The sequence below is a fragment of the Nelumbo nucifera genome, chromosome 6 (assembly GCF_055504915.1).
Source record: "Nelumbo nucifera cultivar China Antique chromosome 6, China Antique-T2T, whole genome shotgun sequence".
NCBI classification, from domain to species: Eukaryota; Viridiplantae; Streptophyta; class Magnoliopsida; order Proteales; family Nelumbonaceae; genus Nelumbo; species Nelumbo nucifera.
The window spans coordinates 57,601,922-57,618,891 of NC_142654.1; the positions used below are offsets into that span (position 1 = coordinate 57,601,922).

General features: G+C 38.5%; 2 protein-coding genes across 3 annotated transcripts; one reads left to right on the forward strand and one right to left on the reverse strand.

Annotated features, from left to right (window-relative positions):
- Nucleotides 1-1,988: 1,988 nt before the first annotated feature.
- LOC104601976 (uncharacterized) lies at nucleotides 1,989-15,014 on the forward strand. Of its 2 annotated transcripts, XM_010265499.3 has the most exons (7): nucleotides 1,991-2,237; nucleotides 2,669-2,738; nucleotides 4,027-4,086; nucleotides 11,245-11,359; nucleotides 13,487-13,602; nucleotides 13,694-13,818; nucleotides 14,648-15,014. In XM_010265499.3, the coding sequence occupies exons 1-7, from the start codon at nucleotides 2,161-2,163 to the stop codon at nucleotides 14,769-14,771; spliced, it is 687 nt and encodes a 228-aa protein (XP_010263801.1). In that variant the 5' UTR covers nucleotides 1,991-2,160; the 3' UTR covers nucleotides 14,772-15,014. The 2 variants fall into 2 exon arrangements, with proteins under 2 accessions (XP_010263802.1, XP_010263801.1); XM_010265500.3 differs by lacking the exon at nucleotides 4,027-4,086 and having other exon boundaries at nucleotides 1,989-2,237.
- Nucleotides 15,015-16,169: 1,155 nt separating this feature from the next.
- On the reverse strand, nucleotides 16,170-16,970 carry LOC104601975 (uncharacterized). The gene is made up of 2 exons (XM_010265498.3): nucleotides 16,809-16,970; nucleotides 16,170-16,709 (listed from the first exon to the last, which is right to left on the reverse strand). Exon 2 carries the CDS (start codon nucleotides 16,687-16,689, stop codon nucleotides 16,303-16,305), a length of 387 nt encoding a protein of 128 aa, XP_010263800.1. The 5' UTR covers nucleotides 16,690-16,709; nucleotides 16,809-16,970; the 3' UTR covers nucleotides 16,170-16,302.

Genomic DNA, 16,970 nt, shown 5'->3' on the forward strand with positions numbered 1-16,970 from the left:
TGCCTTATACCAAACTCATAGCACATTGTAGCCATGCATTGAAAACATTTCAATGCATTAATCACTGTGGGCCTTTTAAATCTGGAAGATCAGTATTGATTAATCCAATGGCCTATTCCTTAAAAGGGGTCCAGCCCAAACATGAGAAAAGGTATCATGGGCATCAGCAAAATTTCAAATAGAATGGACCCAGTCATGGGCCTACTTAATTCACATCCAATATAACAGTGAAAAGCAAAAAAGGTACATTTATCAGTCTTCCATATAATGAGTGTCCGTTAGACTAGTTGTAGTGGGTTGGTTGGCACGTCCCTTTATTGATGTTTTTGGAGATATGGCGAATCCAAGTCAAGTGATCTCGTTTCCTTACTGGGCTCATAAGCCTGACCCAGGCGACTGGGCGACATGGGCCTATGACGGAATCACCTGTGGCTGCTGTTGCGTATATGAGATGCAGATTTTTATTCTTTTGACGTGAATGAATTTTGGTAGGGGTATGTTTGGCTTAGATCTTTCTGGATTATATTGGATGATGGGATGAGTTTGCTACAGTTGTTATTGTCCTCAAGGCATGTATTGTTATATGGGCTCTTGAATTTTAAGGTCATCCATCAGCCCCCCTCTCTCTGGATGTGTTCTCAACTTCTCTCTTTATTGATCATTTCTGCAAGTAAGGACCCATTTAGTTCACGGGAATAGGGGTTTGGAATCAGAAACAGAATGGGCCATTCGCCCATTCCGATTCCAACAATAATTTGGTTTGATGGAATTGGAATGTCATTCCCTCTCCCTCATTTGAGGGAACGGATTCACTCATTCCAACTGATTCTAATTCCCATTCTGATTTCAATTTATACCAAAGAGAATATGTGAATAGATCATTCTGATTCAGATTTTGATGAATTCTGATTCCGATTCTAACTGCAAATCAAACAGACCCTAATTCTTTTGAAAATTAGTATATTATTTAAGACCATGCATCAATGCAGTAAAAGTAGGACTCTTTTTCTTTTCATTTGGTGTCATATTGCTACTTGTGAAAAGAAAAAAAAAAAAATCCACATGCTAGATTCAGACTGAGGCCACAAGCCACAACCCAATTGAGATAGTCTGGGGGCTATTGGGTGAAAAGAACTGGATCCAACTTTGGCCCACAGGCTAGAGCAATATTGTCGTTAAGTTGTTCAACCAACAGTACAAGTATCACGCTGGCCTGACCAGACCTGCCTGAAAAAGGTCGATGGGGGCTTCCTTGATGCATTTTACTCTCCATGGATGTCGGCTTTACTGTACAACCGCAGCAATTTACTCCCACTCCACCTGCTCATCTACTTTCATGAATGATGAATTGATGATCATGTAATTAATGGGTCTAATTTTCATAGTTCCTGCAGGCCCAATATCAGAACCCGGGACGAGGTCTGGTCCACTTGGGAATGCATCAGGACTCAGTTGCACCTTCTGTCGAACGAACGGGATCTAAGCCGGTGTCCATAAAAAACCAAAAAACCGAAAAATCAAATCGGACTGAGAAAATTGAATCAGAAAATGCGGTTAATTGAATTAATCGGTTTGATTTTGGTTTGGTATTTTTAAAAAACCGAAAGATCGGTTTGATTTTTGATTAACTTAGAAAAACACGGATGGTTAATCAAATCGACCGGTATATATATTTATATGTATATTTTATATATATCACATATTTTCTATATACATATATTATATTTATAATAATTTATTTATTAATTAATATATTATAGATATTATATATTTTTATAATATTTATAATATATTATATATCATTTATTATTTATAATATAATATTATGTATATTTATATAATATATTATAAATATAAAAAACCAAAAAATCGAACCGCTCAAAATTCAAAACCGGCGGACTGCTTAACCGGTGGTACCGGTCGGTTTCAAAAATTTGTCCATGGTTCGGTAACCGAACCGTGGACACCCCTCTAAGGTTTTCTGTTTCTCCCTTCTGAATTCTGCAATAGAAGTTCGTTTGTTCTCCGTTCTCTGTCAAATAGAACTTCGGAATTTGGGATTATCTCTACATAACTACATTCATTGTCTTCTGCTCGAACCTCCTTAACAGAGAGAGAGAGAGAGAGAGAGAGAGAGAGAGGAGGAGGAGGAGGAGGAAGATGACCGTGTTTCACTTCTTCAACTGCGCAATTCTTACGTTCGGTCCTCACGCCGTCTACTACTCGGCGACGCCATTGTAAGTCCCTTTCTTTTCCAATACTTTTTATAGATCTTCCATACATCAAACCAAACTTAACCTAGCTCTCGGGTTTCGGAGGAATTACTTCCCAAGTTATAGAGTTGGAACCAAATATCATTTATCAAATTTTGCTTCTTCTATCTGGTGGATTTGACTATACATGATTTTAATTCATTTTATTCTTCTTTTCTTTTTGAATCTCCTCGAACTCTCATACGGTTCTTCTAGGGCCTTCGCTGATAGTCATGGTTGCCTTGTAGACAAAAATAAAGGGAACTTAGAAAGACGTTTTGTGATTTTGTCTTTGGTATACATTCGTTGATAAAATTTCAAGACTGCGCTTGGGAAGTGTTCCGGAAGCTATTGGTCTTTTGTATATCTGTGGTTTCAACTGTTACATTGACTTTGTGTTGACTACATTTGTGCAGATCCGAGTATGATACAATTGGTACTTCCGTTAAGGCCGCAACTGTATATCTTGGGACAGCTTTAGTTAAGGTTGGTTGTAAACATGAAGTGTCACTGGTCTCTCGTGAGAACTCTCAATTTTTGGCGTCACTCATGGAGTCTTTTAATCTGACATTCTATGACATCCTATTTAGTTTGTTTCAAGCATTAGCAATTATCAAGAACTTATACCTATAATTTTTTTGTTGTCAGATCAATGTTAATTCTTAGTTTGCACTGCTAAGCATTTTATCACTTAGGACCTTTAAGCTTGTTTTTAGTTTAACCCATTCACAGTAACTTGTAGGCTGGGTTATTTGACTGGTTGTTTAATTGACCTTGGCTGCACTGAACAAAGAATTCATATATACTCTCTCTCTCTCTCTCTATCTCTCTCTGAATATTCCATTGCAATTCTGGATTTGCTTCTTTTCATTTTTCCCTCCCATATTGAAAAGCTCTCAGGTCTAACACAAGACAAAGAGGGAGGGGAGGGGGATGAAATGAAACTTGTATAATCATACCTGGTACCTACTTGGTCAGTCAAATGTAGAGCTTGGTTCTTTCCTTTTAAGATTCAATAATTCTTCCATCACTTTGTTGAAACAAAACCAGTTTCTCTTGTCTTCATTTCACTCTGCTGTAATTTTTTGTATGCATTCCTTATAAGAGCTCCACAATATCCCTTCAAAATACCTAAATCCAGAGAAATTCAAATTTTTGGATGTTAAGCTTTGAAGTCACAAACAAGATTTGATGCAGTGTTTTCATGAAAGCTCGTATAATGTTCTGACGTGGCTTTGATTGGACAGACCTATATTTCATTACTTGAATTGTATTATGATGCAAAAACAAAAAAAGAGATTAAAAAAAAAGAAATTCTCCTACAAAACTAAGGAAAATGTTTATTAAAGGAAGGGGGGAGGGAGAAGTAATTGCAGCAGTAGAAATGTTTTATCTTAAATCCTGACAAAAGATACCTTCCCTTTTTGCTACATATCACATGGTGACATTTTAAGGAAAGCCCAAGCTACTGCATTCAAGGCTCCAAGGTGTTCTAGATTTTTTAATTTCTTTTTTTTTTTTAATTTGATTTCCTGAAATAAATCTACTTCATGCATTGTGTAGTCAACTATGGTTTTAATCCATGCTTGTAGAACTGCCAAAACTTGATCTAGATTGAATGTCCGACCATCTTTTGTCCTGCATCATTTGTCTCATGTTCTTCTTTACTCATAAACTATCTTTCCCAACACATCTTAATGTTACTTCTTATGCTTTGATGTGTGTGATACAATTTCTTCAATGTTGTTATGATTTTATTTATTTATATTGGCAGCTTGTGTGTCTGGCAACATTTCTCAAAGTACCTGAGAATGACAGTTTTGATCCATATCAGGTTTTGACTTTTTAAAGAACCACTTTAATTTTGCATTTTCTATGTTCACATTTTCTTACTGGAATCTTGAAATCATTAATTTATTTTCTTTAAGGTTGATTTAGAAGTTTGCACAAAAGAACCACTTTAATTTTGCATTTTCTATGTTCACATTTTCTTACTGGAATCTTGAAATTATTAATTTATTTTCTTTAAGGTTGATTTAGAAGCTTGCACATGTGTGTTTGGAAGGTTCAGAAAATAATAATATTAGTACTCACTACTTGCAGTTTTTGTTCTGTTTTGATCTATTTTTATTTACTTATTCAGATGAAAAATGATGTTGAAAAATTTCTATATCTGTAATGTAAGGATGGCTTGATTTCTGCACATTTATGGTTTATGAAGTCAAAGAATGGTTTTGGTTCTGATTGGGTCAAAGGAGAAAATAAGAGTTGTAGGGTTTCAGCTTATGTTGGAGCATGAATGATGTATTCTCTTAGAATCAGCCTAAGTAAATATGATTTGTAAAGTATGTTTATGGAAAGCTGACTTCTATAAACTCAGGTGGAAAAAAGAAAATGAGAATATATGAAAATATGTTGGTAGACAATTTTAATACATATATTGACTGTTACACAATCTTCAAAACTTTCATGTTGCTGACTTTCTGGGCAGCATAGCAAACAGAAATTCACTCTTTAAGAATGCTTGAAGGATCATTTCTTGTAGCTTCCAGAAAAGACATAACAGCGAATTGGAGCTTCAGTGTTTGTTCGTTTCCACTGGCTGCAAAATGTTTTTATGCTGTTTTTCCGCAGATAGTTATGGAAGCAGGAAAATGGGAGGCCATGACTGGAGATAAGAACATTTTTTTATGACAAATAGATAATATCCGGGATCTATTTTATAACACGAGTGAAGGTCAAAAGGAAGAAAAAGGTTTCTTTTGTTCTTTTGGGTGGATCAGTATCAGTAGGAAAAATGATGTTAAGGTTGGCAATGGGTTGGTGAGGTTGCATCCAGAAATACCCAACTAAAAAGGTGACCAGATAAATCTGTCATTCCACAAAAACCTGTTTAGACTGAATATGAAAACTGTTGAGTTGGGTAGTTGGTAGTTACTTAAAGAATTCTATCCTAAACAAATTCTTCAGATATCAGTCTCAGAAATCACGTAGTTGATAAAATTGAAAATGTTGAAAGATTGGTAATTGGCTTTTGTCAGATTATTAGAGCTAAGAAGTGACAGAAGTCAAACTAGGTAACATATTTGGTCAATGGTGAATAGATTCCAACTGGGAATTGTTGTTCTGATAATTTAACTAATGTGTTACCATGCCTTACCCTACAGTTTTATGTTCATAAGATGTTGCACAGCCCTTCTATAGCTATATTGGAAATTTCATGCATCTCTAGAGAGGGGGTATATAAAGGACCTTTCTTTTTTTTGATAAGCAGATGAAATGTGTATATTCATTCAAAAAAGGCGGGCAAGCTGGGCACCTTTAGCATGCACAAAATGCTTTACAAGTGTAATCAATGAACCCCACCATACATCCTGTGATTCAGAATTAAAAACTAAAGAACTCCAACTATTCAAAAAGTCGTAATAGGGTATATCCTCAAAAGCTTTTAAAACCTAAGCCCACAGAACCAATAACCATTCAACTTTGCTGATTACTACTTTGATAGGCGCCGCCTTGTCTTCAAAAATTCTGCTGTTTCTTTCCTTCCACACTCCCAGCAAAGGGCCAAGGGGAGCAATTTTCAAAGAATTTTCCCTTTAGCGAAAAAACCTGGCTTGGGCCAAGAGGCAAGCAAAGAGGCCAAACCAGGGGGTATCACCCAGCTTGTGTTGAAAACTTTAAGGAAATGAACCCAGATTGAGTTGATCAAGAGGAGATCAAGAGGGTAGTGTTCACGATGGATAGATCTTGGGCCTAGATGGTTTTGCAATGGCTTTCTATCAAGATTGTTGGGATGTATTGAAAGATGATTTATGTGATGCTCTTAAGGAATTTGCAGATAACCACATAGTGATTCCAGGAGTCAATGCCACTTTTTTGACCTTAGTTCCTAAGAAGCCTGATGCTAATCACCCTAAAGATTTTACCAATTAGTTTGGTGACTAGTATCTACAAAATCTTAGTTAATGTTTTGTCTTTGAGGCTTAAAGCAGTTCTCCTTTCCTTAATTAGCCAAGCCCAAGGGGCTTTTGTACAAGGGAGACAAATAATAAACCAAATTCTGATTGCTAATGAGTGTGTAGAGGATATGAGAAGATTTAAAAGAAAAGGTTTTGTTTGTAAGATGGATTTGGAAAAGGTTTGTGATCTAGTGAACTGGCATTGCCTTCTACAAGTATTGAGAAAATGTGGCTTTGGAGACAAGTGGTGTAATTGGATTTTTTTTCTATATTAGTTCTTGGCATTACTCTATCTTGGTCAATGGAGTGGTGAAGGATTTCTTCCCAGCATGTAAAGGTGTAAGCCAAGGGAGCCCTCTATCACCCTTTCTCCTCACATTATGACACTAATAGCTGATGTGCTTAGTAGAATGATCTCAAAGGCTGACAGGGAAGATGTAGTAAAGGGGTGGAGAATAGGTAGAGATGGTATTCTAGTCATCCATTTTCAATTTGCAGATAACATGCTAATTCTCTATGACAAGGGTGATTTTGAGAAGGTGAGAAATCTTAAGGAGTTGGTTAGAAGCTTTTAGAGGTTGTCCAATGTGAGAATCAATCTTGGAAAGAGTTGTGTAGCAGGTGTCAATTTGGAGATTAGTGAGGTGGAGGCTATTGCAAGATTTTTAGAGTGCTCCATTTCTTCTTGGCCCATGACCTATTTGGGGCTTCCTCTAGGGGCAAACCCTAGGGAAAGTGGTTTTTGGTTCAAAATGGTAGAGAGGTTTGAAAAGAAATTGACCTTGTAGAAAAAGAATTACATTTTGTTGGGGGTAGAATCACTTAGATAAGAGCCACACTTGATAACTTACCAACCTATTTCTTGTCTATCTTTAGGATCCTTCCTAGGGAAACCAAGAAATTGGACAAGCTGATGAGAGATTTTCTTTGGGAACGGGGGGGGGGGGGGGATAGGAAGCAACCATTTGATAAAGTGGGAGGTGGCGTGTTGGAGTAAAGAAGAGGGGGACTTTGGATAAGGGAACTTGTTTCAAAAGAATACAACTTTATTGGAGTAGTGGCTGTGGTGGTGGCCCTTGGAGAGAGGGAGATTATGGCATGAAGTGGTCAAAAGTATTCATGGTCGCTCAGAGAATGGGTGGGATGCTGGAGTATCTCGACATACAACCTTGGCAACACTGTGGAAAACGATTCATGGCATTCTTCCTCAATTTCATAGGTTTGTTAGTATGATGTCTGTGCTGGCAATTCCATCCTCTTTTGGGAGGATACTTGGGTCAAAGATGTTCCTTTGAAGGACATCTTCCCTTCCTTATTCTCTGTCTCTGAGTATAAAAAGGAGTTTGTATCAAAATTTTTCTCCCCTCTTGGATGTTCCTTTCATAGGTTTGCATCTCTTCCAAGAAACCCCACTCCACATGGTCATAAGCTTTTTCAATATCAATTTTATACACCAACCCGAGTCTCCCACTCCTTAGTCTAGAGTCAAGACATTCACTAGCCACCAGCACCCCATCCAAAATTTGCCTTCCTTCCACAAATGCCATTTAGGTTTCTCCCACCACCCAATGAATTACTCCTCTCAATCTCTTGGACAACACCTTAGCCAATAGCTTGTAAGGGTTGTTGATCAGGCTTATTGGCCTGAAATCTTTTATATTCGCTGCTTCATCTTTCTTTTGAATCAGTGTAATAATGGTGGCATTATTTAATTCTTCTATCAAGTTCTTTCAAATCACAAAACTTCTTGATCATTTGTACAATGTCTTCTTCCAAGAAACCCCAGTCAACCTTAATAAAGTTTAAATTAAACCCATCTGGCCCTAGGGCTTTATCCCCATTTATCTTTTTCATGGCGTCTCTTATTTCCTTAATTTCAATCTTCCCTAGTATCCACCAGTTCCTCCCCCACCTGAAATCTTATATAAGGTTTCTTCTCCTTCTAGCACTTGTGAAAGCATGGAAGTATGCTAAATTTTTATCCCCCTCTTTTAGCCAAATAACCCTTGACTTTTGCCTCCAACTTATTTTTTTCTTTAAAATAATCCCTTCCAACTCTCCTTTTAGCTCTTTCCTTTCCAATTAAGCCTGCCTCGTCAACATCCCTTCTTCTTCCAGCTTGTCCAGCCTTGCCGTCTTTTCTAGCACCTCCTTTTTTCTGCTCTCTGTTCTCCCAAATACCTCCAACCTCCTGCTCCTGATTTCTTCTTTCAGAAGCTACAGCTTCCTTACCAACTTGAACCCAACTAAGCCTTCAACTTGCATATTTCTCCACTTCTCCTCTGCCCACTCCAAAAAGTTTGGTTCATGCAACCAAACATTTTCAAATCTGAAAGGCCTAACTGCATTTATAGCAACAAAATTCTGTAGAAATATCGGTTTATGATCTGACATGCTTGTTGTGAGTACCTTTTGCACCACTTCCCCACATACTCCACCCAATTCCTTGAGAATAGGAATCTGTGCAACCTTCTAAGGACTACTGGAACTTGTCCATTTGACCATGTAAACCTGCCACCATTCAGAGGTGGGTCAGTAATCTCACACTTACTGATAAATTCCCAAACCTTCTCATCCCTACATTTGTCCTCCTGTCCTTCCCCCCTTTCATCTTCCCCCTCCTTACAACGTTGAAATCTCCTCCTATACACCAAGGCCCATCCCACATCCCCCTCAACCCTTCTAGCTCTTCCCAAAAGTCAGCCCTCTCCCCTTTTGTATTCGGCTCATAAACATTTGTTATACCCCAACACCATTCCCCATTGACCCAAACTCTTATATCACTATCTACATGGACTGGATGAAACTCAATCTGCCTCAAAAACAAAGAACGAAGCTCCTCCACCTCCCAATCATTCAAATTTCACCAAAATGTAGGATTCTACACCACATGAAACCTGGAATTTGAATTTCATAGCAGTTTGATAGACAAGCCTCCTTGTTTGTTGCAATGGAGAAGAGAGAAGGGTGCACCTCGCATAAAGGCTGATCAAAGCACCAAGTGTCCTTCCAAAAGAAAGTCCTATCACCTCTTCCAGGCTTCAATTTCACCTTGCCAACAGAAACTTCCTTATATTTCATTAGTCCTCCTTCAAAACCCCTATCCAATAAGAGATGAGAGGTTCACCAGTCTCCCATTCATTGTTTGCTAAGCTAAACTTCCCATGGGGTAATATGATTTGTTAAATTGTTAAAATTCCAATAAAGTTACTACGTAGTAGATTACATGTATACTAATGGCAGGTTTATTTCCATGGGGTAATATGATTCAGTGTTCTTGGGAGAAGGTGGATCAGATTTTAGGGTTTGAGGCCCTAATTCTGATGGGTTGTTTTCTTGTAAATCCTTCTTATAGTCTTTGGTAGCCGCCTCCTCTTCTCCTTTCCCAGTCAAGGAAATTTGGTACTCTCCCATTCCCCCTAAAGTTAGTGCTTTCTGTTGGGAGGTGTTTCATGGTTGTTTTAATACTTATGTTCTACTTCAAAGAAAAAGACCAACTTGGTGTTTGTCCCCTAACTGGTGTGTCCTGTGTAAGTTGAATGGTGAGACTGCATTTCATCTTCTGATCTCCTGCCCTTTTGTTAGCTTTATTTGGAATTGGTTTGCTTCCCTCTTTGGTTGCAGGTGGTTTTTCCCTAACAGGTTGGATAGCTTATTTAGCCCTACCGGCATTAGTTGCACTAAAAGAAGGGGCAAGATCCTGTAGAGGTGTACTAGAGCAGCACTATTGTGGACTGTTTGGGAGGAAAGAAATGCAAGAATATTTGAAGAGAAAAAAGCAAGGAATCTTTGATTGAAACAATAACTCTGAGAGTGGAAAACTGGGCAAAAAGCATAAAGTTGTTCTCATATTTTAAGGTTGAAGATTTCTTCAGGGCTTAGGGTGTTATTGCCACCTCTTCATCTACAAGACAGAAATCTGTTGAGACTTGGTCTCCCCCTATAGATGGCTGGAAGAAGCTGACCTTTGATGGGAGTTGTGTGGGTAATCTGGGCCCCTCAGGCATGGGGGGGGGGGGTCATTAGAGATGTATACGAGCTCTATACTCGGGTCATGTGGGACAAGGTGATGTGGCAAGGTTAGAGTTTCTGGCTGCAGTATATGTGTTTGAAAAGGCAAAAGAGCTGGGTATTAACAGACTGATTATTGAGGGAGACTCGAAAACTGTGATAAAATGGCTGCAAAAGGGTGAGGGGGTGACATGGCAGTTGTGACATGAATTCAGAAGATTTAAATGGCTCTCAAAGGACATGTCAATCCGAGTGAGGTGGGTGACAAGAACTGCAAACAGCTTGGCAGATAGATTAGCTAAGCAAGGGGTACAAAGAACACATCTGTTCTGGGCTCAATTGTAATTTGGTTTTGGGTCAACTTTCTAAAGCTGGGTTTCACAGCTTCTTGTTGTAACCATTTTTAATTCTAATCAATGAAATCTATTCTGTGTTGCTGATAAAAAAAAAGGTTTTCTTTACTTGTTATGGCTTTTATGACATTGTTGAGGTGTATTGGCACAGGCTGCCTCTTTTGTGCCCCTTTTATACCCTGCTAATGTGTCAAACAATTTCATTTCATTTTCTTCGAACTTCTTCAGCCTTGAAACCTGGAACTGTTTTTAAGGAGTAAACCACATGCATACTAATGGTAGGAGATTGTATCATGTGGGTATTTTTTTTACTTGTTACAACTTTTATATATTCTTGATGTGTCTTTTATCATCTGAAATTGGATATATTTGCATGAGCTGTCTCATTTGTTTCCTTCGTTTCTACACTGCGTAAAGTTTCTCTACCTTCTCTATGGTTAGTCAATCTTGTGGTCTATATGGTTAGTGTCTTTGCAAATCAATCAATTTCCTTCCTTTTCTTCAGACTTCCTTAGCATTGAATCTCTGAACTCTTTTCAAGTGGTTGTTGTCTCTAATGTCCCATACTGAAACTTACTTCAATGCTTGGTGTATGAGGTCATGCAAGAGTCGATATCCTATTAGGAAAATATGCTGTACAAATTGTAATGACCATCATTTTTTCAGGAACTATTGAAAGCTTTAATTGGGTTTATAGATGTTGCTGGGCTTTATTTTGCATTGACACAACTGACACATAGAAACATATCTCAAAATCATAAGTTTCAAGCTGTTGGACTTGGTGAGTATATCTTCACATTTTGCAAATATTTGATTCTTGATACTTTGTCTTTGATTTATATGAAAAAAGTGCGAGCTGTTTTGACATGGCCACTGAAGTTTTGCTTTCTGACTCCCCTAGAAATCTCTATTTAGGGGTGTCAATGGACTGGGTTTGGGTTGGACCCCATCTGAATGAAAACCAATTTGAATGGGTTGGATGGTCCAATAAGACATTGAATTGGACTAGTCCAGTCCAAAATATTTATTGGATTGGATTGGACCCGGTCCTTCTGTAATGGACTCATATTGAACTAGATTGGGTTGGACCAATTTCCAGTCCATTTACATCTCTATCTCAGTTGGCAACTTACCATCTAAAGGGTAAAAGAGTTCTAATTACTTTGCCTTCCATTTGTAATTCATATTTCTTGGGTTAAAATTATTTCCTTTTTTCTTTGATTTTGCACCTCTATCTCTGTCTCCTGGTATTCTTTATTATGGCTTGTGCCTTTTGCCTAATTCTTTCACTGATATTCTGTTATCCTAAGTTCCTAACGGTGCTTACATTTTTCCTATTATAAGGCAATTGTTTCTACTAAGCCGGATGAAGCATGCGATTTGTTGCATATGAAAATGTCAGAAAAGTAATATTTATAATCATATATAAATACATCCTATAGTCATTACATGCATAATATGGGAAATTGGAACCCTAGGATTCAAGAATGTTATTTCCATAAAATAACATGGTATCACATATCTGATTTGGTAGGAAGAAAGGAGAAATGGATATAGGTTTATGTTCTGAAATATAGAAAAAAAAGGATTGCACCTTTAAAAGGAAAGGAGAATAAGCTCTATCTAGGCTGAGAATAGTGGGGCGGCCTTCTCTAGCTAGGCTGAGAATAAGCTCTCTGAGATTCTCTGAACCACGATGTTTCAGCTCGGACAGGAAATGTTTGATGCTGTTGATGGGTTTGAAGCCGTCGTCGTAGCTGTCTGAGAAGGGTGCAAAGGTTAAGCCATTTGGGTTGCAGGTGTTCGACATGTGATGGTGGGCAGAGACGCTGGTGGCAAAGGTGACTTGAGCGCCAATGCGTATGAGGTGCTTGGCGAACTGGAGGCTTGGGTTGATGTGGACTTGAGCAGGGAAAGTCACAAGCATGAAGTGGAGGTGCAACATAGCTGGAGCCTGGAATGCAGATTCAAGTGTTTTGTGTGGTTTATTTTTAGGGAAAATAACAACAAATTGTAATACATTATTGATTCATTAACACATCATTCGGTCCTGAGCAGTCTCTCTCTCTCTCTCTCTCTCTCTCTCTCTCTCTCTTGATTCATCTCCCTTACTACTCTCTCTCTTGGCTCTGTTTTATTTTCTTGAGGAAGAAGATGATAAACAGTGTTTTAGCGATGATTATAAAAGATAATTCCACCAATTTGTTATTGGAACCTTAATAAATTTTTATGTTGGAGGAAGGAAATCGTTTTTGGTTTCTTGTCTGTTTCTTGGCTAACTTGTGGAAGAGCACTTGATCATTCGGTTATTGTTCATCGTTGCTCTGGTTTAGTTTCAGTTTCAAGGAATAAGACAATTAACAGTGTCTTCTTTAAAAGGGTAATTTTTTATTTCAGAATGTTATAAATCACATGTGACATCACGTGCATCAGTTAACTGACGAACTACTAATAGCAGGTACTAAATTGACAATTTTCAAAAGTTTGGGTAGTGACACGTTTTGAAGTTTGGATACTAACTTGACACTACCCCCAACGTTCAGTGTACTAAACTGAAATTTTCCCTAATAATTATTTGGGAGAATGACCAATCAGCCCAGGGTCAGAATTTGTAGGCTCAAAGTACTGTCAGGGTAGGTGCCAGCTCGGAATTGATGCCAATTCACAGGCGGGCGTTGGTGCATAGAGTGTGGGTTGTTGACCTTTTGAATGTTTATAGCTCTGCAGTGGAAATCAGAAATCTGCATTGGGCAAATCCATACTTCTCCATAATTATTTTCCTTGTATCATTCCAGGCTATTGTTTGGGAGATACTGGCATTTCTTTTGTGCAAGCAAGAAAACATGGTTGACACCACACTTCACCCACTTCTATTACTAATGCAAGCCACATTTTTCCTTTGTTTCAGGATGGGCTTTTGCTGATTCTGTTCTGCACAGACTAGCACCCCTCTGGGTGAGAGCAAGAGGGCTAGAGTTTACATGGGAATACATTCTGCAAGGCCTTGAAGCCAATGCTAATCTGGTAAGCTGTTTTACTGCATCTTCTGTTTAAGTTGATGGTAATTATTTGGGCCTGGACCTAGTTCCTCATATATCTTTTACTCTGTATTCAGGTTTTAACCATATCTCTTGCTGCCTTGGGATCTTTAATGTGGCTCCGGAAGAACAAGCCCAGGGCATTAGTTCCTATAATTTATGCCTGTGCGGGTATTCTTGCAACCATGCCATCCATCACAAGGTTGTCTTTTAACCTTGATCGTTAGTTATATTTAGACCTATTAATTTCTTCAACAGCATTCCTTTATAGATCAACCGATTCATGGTTCCTTTGAAATTTACCCTTTGTGGTGTTTCTACATATGGGCGCTTGACACTTGCACACTTGCACTCTTGTTTATATACAAGTAGATATGCCCTAAACATAAAAGGGATTATAATTGGTTCCAGCCATCCAGGTTCCTGGGCATTTATTGCACGAAGTGGCTGCTCTTGAACTTGAACCCACATTCCCATGCTTGTCAGCCTGAGCTTTTACCTTTGTTCCAAGCAATGGTCCTTATTGGGGGTGTTAGTCTTTAGATTTTGAGGGGGGGGGGGGGGGGCGGGGAAGTTGGTTAATGGGATTACCCACGTTCTTTTTCAGATTTAGGTGGGGACCAGGGAAAGCTTATTTCTAGGTAGATACCCATCTCCCAGGTGGGTAAATAACTTTTCCACCTGGAGGAAAGTCACCAACACTTGGATGGGACAAAAATGCCTCTTTTAATAATGGATTTTTATGGTTAAAAAGGACATTGTCTTATTTACCTGGGAATGGAAACACTTACCCGGATAAGTAACTTACTGAAAAACAAACGGGGCCTTGCAGTTAAATATTTGATACAAGCCATAGTCTGGTCAGCAATCTCTTGAAAATTGAAACCACTCTTGTTTATGTTCTTTCCCATTGACAAATGTCATGATTTCTGTTTGAGAAATATATTTTCATCCCTTAGCATGTAAAATTTTCCTCAACTGACAATTTTCTTGAAAATTTTCCTCTTAATGCTAAACAAACAATTTTGCAGTTATCTTAGGCGAGGATTGGGGTGGCACCTACCGAAGGTGGTGGGCTTTGAATTGTTTGCTTCATTAATGATGGCGTTTATTAGTTGGCAGCTCTTCTCGGCTTGTCAGAAGCCATCTGCATGAGAGACTCGAAGTTTCAAAAAGATGTCCAAGGAGACAATAAAGGGAACTCCTGCCTGCCGGTGCTACTGACTGCTGCGAGCTGTGAGACGTTTTTGACATCTTTGAAAGACTGGATATAAACTCCCGCTGAAGCTTGTCCAGATGAGGGCTTGGATTTTTTAGTCCAAAAACGTTTTCCAAAAAGCGGTTATACAATGGTTGATATTCTTAACTTGTGAACGTTTCAAAGCTCCAATTTTAACTTTCTTAGGTTCAGGAGAGACAAATCAGCCCCCCACAACGTTCCACAGTAAATTTCCGCCGTGTAATGGGAACATCTTCCAATGATAATCTCAGAAATGATGATATCATCATCGGGAGATATTCTCAATACACGGCGGGGATGTACTGTGGGACGTTGTGAGGGGCAATCTTGTGGGAGGCTGATTTGAACTCGGTTCCCCGATATTTATATATAATTTTGATTTTCGAAAAACAACTGCGACATCAGTTTTGAAAATCAAAATTATATATATATTGTTCAATGCCCTGTAAATCTTCAATAATCTTGAGGTTGCTCGCACACCAGGATTATGTTTGGTATCATTGTTGTTTTCTATTAGATAACCATTTTCATTGAAAAAATATAGGGAGAATGACTGATCAGTCCAGGTCAGAATGTTTTAGCCCCACCTTACAGGGGATGAATCCTGACCGTGGATTAATGCCAAATCTACAGGTAAGATGTAGTTTATAGGGGGGCTACTAGTAGACTATGTGCTATAGGGGGCTGTAATTCAAAATGCTGCATTGGATTGCAATGTATTTAACCCAAAAATATATGCATTAGATTGTTGTATAGAAATATCAAATTTCACATTTCATGAAGTGGCAATGATACTTGCATTTAATATCAAAAGTGGATTTTTCATAAACAATGGCATATTTTATCAAAAATCTGTGTTAATAAACTCTAAACCATTCTAATAGAAGTAGCAATGATACCAAATACAACCTTATCGTCAATAAAAGGGTATCGTATCCTTTGCAGTTTACCAAATAGTCAAATACTGTGACCAACTGACCAAGTTTGAAAATATTGAATTTGTTTTGACATGTACTTTTACCGATATGTTGTGCTGAAACAGTGGTCTTAACTTAACCCACGAGAGAGGTAATAATCTCTGACAAACTGTCCAATCAAATAAGAGCTTCGATCGATAATTAGATATGCAACTTTTTCATATCATGTTATGTTTTACTGGGGATTGCAACAGAAAAGAAAATGCTGTGGCCATGGTTGCACACTTGCACTTGCATAAGTCGTGAGATCGGGGATCAAATTTAGTCATTCATTTTCAAGGAGAAGATGAAAATGAATGACTAAATTGATATCTGCAATTTTAAATAGACAACGGGTTTCGGTTGAGAGTGTACTTGTACAGCCAAAACAATGGAGTTTTACTGTTACATTCAAAATGAACAACAAAAGAAAAGCATGGTCTTGATTGGGATATAACAGAAATAAATATTAGTCATTTGGCTGGAATTCTCACTCGGCTTCCTCCAAAGATGCTTCTATTCGTAGAAGAACGAAACCCACGGCGACCCCAACCAGAACAAGTCCATTCATGACTGCTGCAATCCTGAATATCTCAGCAGCGGCATTGCAGGTAGAGGAAAGTGCTCCCCCACCTCTTCCTTTGCTTTTGGATGTTGATCTTAATGAGCTAACGACCTTGGCAAAAGACTGTTCCGTGCACTCAGTAAGGCCTAAAGCCGCTACACTGTTGTGGGCTTTCAACCCCCCAAAGGAATTCAGTCCTCGTATGTATACCACATTGTTCCTTTTCTTCTGGGTGGAAATGCGATTGGAGGAGCTAACAATGGCAGCAGTTGTACACGTAGCTGCAGAGAGCGCAGCGGAAGCGACTGCCATTTCTGCAGAGAACCCACAACCTACAAAAACACCATGCATAGAAAAGGTTTGAGATTTCTATGAAAACTGAAAATTGTGTTTGAAGTTGTCAACATGAATGAGATGGTGGATTTATTTACCTTTGGCGATGATCTACTCTGGTTATGGGATTGTAGAGAGAATAGGAGCAAACGAGACTTTGTATGGGGAGAGTGTAGGAAGAGTTTGGATAAGGCGAATTCAATATGGTTGGTTCACAGAAGAAGAGATTAGATGAGCCTTCCTTTCCAGAGAGAGAAGTG

What these genes read in the sequence shown, in the direction of transcription:
- LOC104601976 (XM_010265499.3), top strand. Translation starts at nt 2,161, where the DNA reads ATGACCGTGTTTCACTTCTTCAACTGCGCAATTCTTACGTTCGGTCCT. An exon ending in ACAGTTTTGATCCATATCAG is followed by an intron (nt 4,087 to 11,244) that starts GTTTTGACTTTT and finishes TCATTTTTTCAG; the next exon opens with GAACTATTGAAAGCTTTAAT. An exon ending in ACCATGCCATCCATCACAAG is followed by an intron (nt 13,819 to 14,647) that starts GTTGTCTTTTAA and finishes ACAATTTTGCAG; the next exon opens with TTATCTTAGGCGAGGATTGG.
- LOC104601975 (XM_010265498.3), bottom strand. Translation starts at nt 16,689, where the DNA reads ATGGCAGTCGCTTCCGCTGCGCTCTCTGCAGCTACGTGTACAACTGCT.